General features: G+C 51.2%; 1 protein-coding gene across 3 annotated transcripts in view; it reads left to right on the top strand.

The window, feature by feature from the left end:
* Positions 1–258: 258 nt before the first annotated feature.
* SLCO3A1 (solute carrier organic anion transporter family member 3A1) overlaps positions 259–6,000 on the top strand; it is a 154,902-nt gene continuing 149,160 nt past the window's right edge. The window contains exon 1 of one of the 3 annotated variants that reach the window (XM_026104349.2): positions 259–778. In XM_026104349.2, the coding sequence (XP_025960134.2) occupies positions 614–778 (165 nt within the window). In that variant the 5' untranslated portion in view covers positions 259–613. Of the gene's footprint in view, positions 779–1,091; positions 1,372–6,000 lie in introns of those variants that run through there. The other 2 variants (XM_064517206.1, XM_064517205.1) reach the window with 2 other exon arrangements.

Here is a 6,000-nt window from a genome sequence, read left to right as displayed (position 1 = left end):
GCCACTGTCACAAGGCCACGGGGTCACAGGCGCGAAGCGCGGGCCTCCGAGTGAAAGGGGAAAAACCACGCGAGTTTCTCGGCCTTGGTCTTCTCCCCCCCGCACCGTGCCCCCAACCCCCTCGCTGCCAGGACGCCCCAGGCCGGCGGCACCGCCGAGGGGCAGGACGGGCGGCGGGGAGGGGGCGGCCCCGGGGGCTCCCCCGGGCCGGGGGCTCCGCGGGGCTGGGGGCGGTCCCGGGGCAGGGAGGTGCCGCCTCCCCCCGCCCCCCCGCGGCTATAAGGGCCGCCGCCGCCGCGCGGATCCCGGGACGGGGCAGTGCCGCCCGCCGCTGCGGAGCCTCCGCCGGGGCCAGCGCCGTTTCCCCCGCCCCTCGGCGCGGGGGCGCGGATCCGGCCTGCGCGGGGCCGGCGGAGAGGAGCCAGGGGAGGCGCAGGGAGCAGCGGCGGCGGCGCGCTGGCCATGGCAGCAGCAGCCCGCGGGCGGAGAGGCAGCAGCCGCGGGCCGCCGCTGTGATTGGCACCGCGAGGAGGAGGAGGAGGAAGGCGCGGGGCAGCCGCGGGGCCCGCCATCCCTCCGCGGCGGCCGTGCGGCGGCGGCGGCGCCCGGGAGGATGCCGGGGAAGACGGGCTCGGCGGGCGGCGGCGAGCTCCCGGGGGCCGGCGCGCAGCGGCAGAAGAAGAGGAGGAGGAAGGTGTCCTGCTTCTCCAGCATCCAGCTCTTCCTGGTGTCCGAGTGCGCCCTGATGCTGGCCCAGGGCACCGTGGGAGCCTACCTGGTGAGCGCCGCGCCGCGGGGGTGCGCGGGCGGCCGCGGGAGGGAAGTTTCCTTCCCGCCGGGGCAACTCGGTGCGCGGCCCCCGCGGCAGCGCCCGGGCGCGTTTCGCCACCGCCCGGCGTTTCGCAGCCTTAAATGACTCAGCAGCGGCGAGGGGCTGCCCCCCGGCTGCCGCCCCCCCGGCTGCCGCCCCCCGCCGCCGGTCCCGCCGCTGCGGAGCCCCGCGCTGCCGCCCGCTCTCCGGCCGGCCGCTACCTCGGGCCGAGCGCCGCGTTTCCGAGCTGCACGGAATAAGCAGCGGGGAAGCACAGTGGGGCATTGCCTTCATGTCTGCTGTGCTGCTTCTCCCTTGTCCTCCTCAAGCGATGCGGCGGTGTTAAGTACAGCGGGGCCCGTAAGTCGCCTGTGTTTGGCGTTGGGTAAAGAACAGGCGAAATAGGACTTTGCACCGAGTCTGCGTAGCGAGGACTGGTGCCGGAGGCACAACTGTGGCAGAGGAGTTGGGAAGATGTGCCGAAGGCTGAGCTCGTGTCCCTGAGCATGCACAGGGAGAGGCAGCCTGTGGGAATGAGAAGCGTTCTGCTCCCAACAGATGTAAGGGTAGAGTTGATTTAAATTTCTCAAAATAGCTTGCTGGATTTGAGAATTACAGTTTCCATGGAAAAGAAACGTATTCATAATCTCTAAGGTTTTTTGAGGCCATATATGTGGTGTAGTATACAGTATCTAAGTGTAAGTTCTCCACATCCTGTACTTGTGTTCCCCATTTAGCTCTGCTTCTCTCTCTCTCTCTCTCTCTCTCTCTCTCTCTCTCTCTCTCTCTCTCTCTCTCTCACACACACACACACACACTCTATGTAAATTCCTGTTGAATAGGATCTATAATTTTGCAAGGCATGTAGCTAAAATAAACAGGGTTAATATTCTCTCTGAATATGAAATGCAAATTTGCAGTCATTTTCCCTGTAATGAAACATGCAAGTTTGGTTTGGAACGTGTCTATAATTGCAAACCAAACTACATCACATCTGTTGAGATAAATTCAGTAATTCTATCACCTTATGTGGGCATCAGTGGATATCACCTAATTCTTAGGCCAGACAGGGCCGTGCCTTTCTTACCTGAGTAACACCTCAGTAATTATGTACACTGTTTCCGATGAGCTGCTTCCAAAATGAGCTGTCAGCATGAATAAGCGTGGGATAATCCAGTGTTAAAATAATAGCCGAGGAATAGCCCACTGAGATGATGTCACCTAGTGGGCACCAGTATGCTAGAAAAGTGCCGATCTGCGAGGGGACTGTGTATTGGCACACCTGGCTACAACATCGGAGTGTCTGCCACACAGGCTCAGCAGTGGTCATGAAGTCCCTAGCATAGCATTTTTTTTCAAGCTCCTTTGCATTGCTCTCCTGTTACAAAACTAGCATTTTTTCCCCTCTTATTTTTTCCAGCTCTTGCAGCATGTTTTGTATTGAAGTGATGTGCTTGCTCCCTCTTGCTCCTTCAGAGTGTTTCTTGTAGCCCGAGCCCAGCGGCTGCAAAACGCTTCTGCCATCATAGTCCAGGAGTCTTGAGCCCCTTCCTCTGAGGGGTTATATTGTCTGCGGTGCTCCTGTCCGTTCCCTCTCCGATTCTCCAGGGCGCATGATGTGAGCACGCTGTGTCGTGACCAACATGACATCATGCCCTAATGGCCAGCCAGTTCCACAAACAGTAACAGCAACCGGTCAGTGGAAAAAAACAAAACAAAACCCCAAACCCCTAAACTCAAAACAGTCCACAGCATGCATAAGAAGTGGCCCAACTGCATCGTGCGAGTGTTTCTCTGTTCTCTGTATAACTTATCATCCATCATTGCAAATACCACATAGATCTAAATTCCACGTTTGCGTCTATTTGTTGTATTACCTTTGGAGGGTAAACTTAGGCTTAAAGAGCTTCTGCAATAGTGCTGTGCTTACAGGTATCTTGGGGAGAGTGAAAGCAGGAGCAGGGAAGTTGCTTGATGAAAGTGTTGACTTGATCTTTTTTGCAGACTAAATGTCCTACGGGGCCAAGCGCTGTTCTCGGTTGCCCTCTTGGGAAGTGTGGTGGTGAAATCAGTGGAGGCAATACAGAGTGGCCCAGGTGGATTTCAATTGACTCCAGCTCCTTGTACGAGTAAGGGCTACTGGCCTCTGTGGTGGATTGCCGGGCTGGTCCCCGAGGGACAAATTAGCAGGCGAGAGAAAGCAGTGAACAAACAGAAAGAGACAAATAGGGAGATGCTGTGGAGGACACTTACAGTGCATAGTTCTGGGCAGTTGAATAAACTACTAATTTTAGCCTGTCGGCAGTGACAGAGTACTGTATTCATACTTCTGCTTTGCTTGGCCACATGTATGACTTTCCCGGGTTATTTGTAACTCAGGAAAAGAAACCTTTTTATTTTTCCTTTTAGGGCAGCAGGTTGATTTTTCTCAGTTTTGTCTGCCTTGCTCTGCACAGAGGCCAGGAGGGCAAAAGCTGAGCTCGTTGAGGCCACAAGGCAGTGGCTTGGCTTGTTAGGAGTGATGGAAGAGCTCAGCTTTGGTTGGGCTTGGCCTTCTTGTCAGTAAATTTGGAAGTAGATACTGTTATTTCTAAATCTTCTTAGAGAGGTAAGAAACTTTTCCATGTTCTCGGCACCATAAACAAGCACGGTATGCTCAAATATATGTACAAAGTCTCTGTTCATCCGCTGTGTGGCTTGAAGCAAAGCTCGTTCACTTTTATGCATGTTTATATGGATAATGGACTGTGCTTGCCAACAGTGCTTTATAAATAACAAATACTGATAAAAATCTATGAAGTCTAATCCTTCTCCCACAGGACTGGGTGGTGAAAACACCCCAGGATGCCAATAGTGGCTGGGTATGGTGCCTCTCGGAGGCCCTTCATGTGAAATTTTAGGGAATGTTTGATCGATGTCACGTTCCAGCACGTTTGTCGGTTATTGTGCGCGCTGGCTGCGGAGATGCATATGTTCCAAAGAGGCTTGGTGCCACGCTCTCATTACAAGGCTATCCTGCATAGCTTATGCAAATGCCAGCTGATGCTGCTGGCTTAATTTCTGGAGCGGCTGAGTATACCCTATTATTTGCATATTCTTGTAACATTTTGTGTATGCGTTTATTTGGCTTCATCTAATTACTCCTGTGTCCTTTTGGAAACTTAAATTTCCCAGCAGCTGCAGTGGTGCTGGGGAGATGCTGCTGGTAGGCTGCAGGCATGCCTGATGCAGGAGTTACTCTGGGTTTCAGCAGCAACTTTTAAAAGCCCAAATGATTTCCCACTCTCGGTTGCTCCCTTGAAGCATGGGGTCTGTGGATTAAAAAGCTGAACTTTACCGGTGTGGATGGCACTAGGAGTGAAAGACGGGACCTGTGTTTTCCAGACAGCCTTGTGTCTTTTGGGCAAACAGCAGTGTGATCGGTCAGGCTGACCGGGCTGTGCAGTGGTGGTGATTTGGATAAGGCTGATTCACATACCTTGGCAAGAAACTTCCCTCGCTGTCCCCCCCACCCCTGAATCCTTACATGCATTATATTTGGAATATTTTAACTGGTAATACCGTTCCAAGTGCTGCTGAGGGATTTCATCACCCTGCCAGTCAAATCTTTTGCCTAGCCAGTGGTGATATCATTGCTTTAGCAGAAGGCAAAGAGCTCTCAGTTTGACAGCCACAGTTTGTGGAGCAGGAGTGCAATTTAATTTTCTCTCTCTAGCCTTTAGCCTCAGATAGCTCTGGTTCAAACTGACCTACTTGCAAGCACCCAACATCTGCCAAAGTCGCAGGCTTCTTTAGATAAAGGGCATGCATATGGGAAGCGCGTTGAGAAGCAGTTATTTGGTGCGCGCTGGATAGCTGTTTTTACAGAGCTGTGCTGAGATGTCTCTGTGCGCTGCAGCTTTGAATGCAGCTATTCATGTGTTTTATCAAGTGATAGAGGATGACTGGCCTGAGCATGAGATGGAAAGGAAAATAATTGGTGCCTCCCAAGGAGGGTGCATTGGTGTTTGCGTGGGAATGAATGCAAAATTGTTTCTTGTTTGCTGAATGAGAAGTTTTGAGAGTCATGCTCAGCTCCCAGGCTAGGCTTGTGCCTGGGCAGCAGCATTTAGCTACAGTCTGCAAAAGCCCTCGCAATGTGCAGGCAGTAAAAACAGTGCAATACAGGCCCAGGTGATTGTGCATATACGATGTCTGAGACAGGCTCATTCTGTTTGGTCTTTATTATTATCGGGAATTGGGATATTAATGAAGCTTTTAAAATACCAAATTCAGCAAAAAAGATAAGTAACATACAAAGGACAGAAGTTAACCATCACAAGGGTTCCTGTTGGAGTAAACACAAACAGGGGTGCTGGGCGATGGGCAGCAGGGAACTGAGTAATTCAGAGCAGAACTTGGCTCTTGGATGGTGTTTTTCTGTTACCCAAGAGATGTTGTGGAGACCCAGTCAAGCTCTCCTTGAAGTCGGTAGAGGTTCACATGTGGGATATCATTAAAGGCAACCTTACTATGGGAATACTGCAACAGCATTGGAGCTCCCCGTTGTGCTTGGTGCTGTACAGCCATCTGCGAAGAGATGCTTTGCCCTGGGGTATCTGCAGTCTCAGTTAAGCTGGGTGGGAAAAGTTAAGTGGTAGCTTGTGTTGCAGATGGGGAAAATGAGGCAGGCATTAAGAGCTTGATTCTTTTGCTGAAGTTAGTTATAAAGCTTTCACTTAGTTAATGGCACCAGGGCCTGGGTGGCTCAGCCATGGATAGAGGAAGAGTCTGGCAGAGTGAGGAATTCCAGTTTCAGGGGCTTCAGCCCAATGACTTAACTGCAAGAGCAGTTTTTTTCCATTGAGTTTATCATTTTTATTCAAGAATTTATTTTCCTAGAATAAGAATCTGCTTTAAAATATTACTGTTCTTTTTTTCTTTCTCTCCTTAGCAGTGCTGAGTAATAAATTAGCCGTAATGCTCATAATTTATTTGTCACTGGGGTATTTAAAGGAAAAAAAAATGGATTGAAAATAAATGTTTTAGTGGGGATGGAGATTGCCAAGCATTGGCTGGTTATTGCTTACAGTTCATTTTTCCTTAATATATCTTTGCTGCCTATGTTATTTCTGGAAACTTGTTTCTAGTATGCCTTTCCCATTAGAGAATATTGTCTGTTTTGCAGCTGAGTTGCACAGAAAGTTATT

This window comes from Dromaius novaehollandiae, chromosome 10, assembly GCF_036370855.1.
Source record: "Dromaius novaehollandiae isolate bDroNov1 chromosome 10, bDroNov1.hap1, whole genome shotgun sequence".
Classification (NCBI taxonomy): Eukaryota; Metazoa; Chordata; class Aves; order Casuariiformes; family Dromaiidae; genus Dromaius; species Dromaius novaehollandiae.
This window is presented reverse-complemented; position numbering and strand designations above follow the sequence as displayed.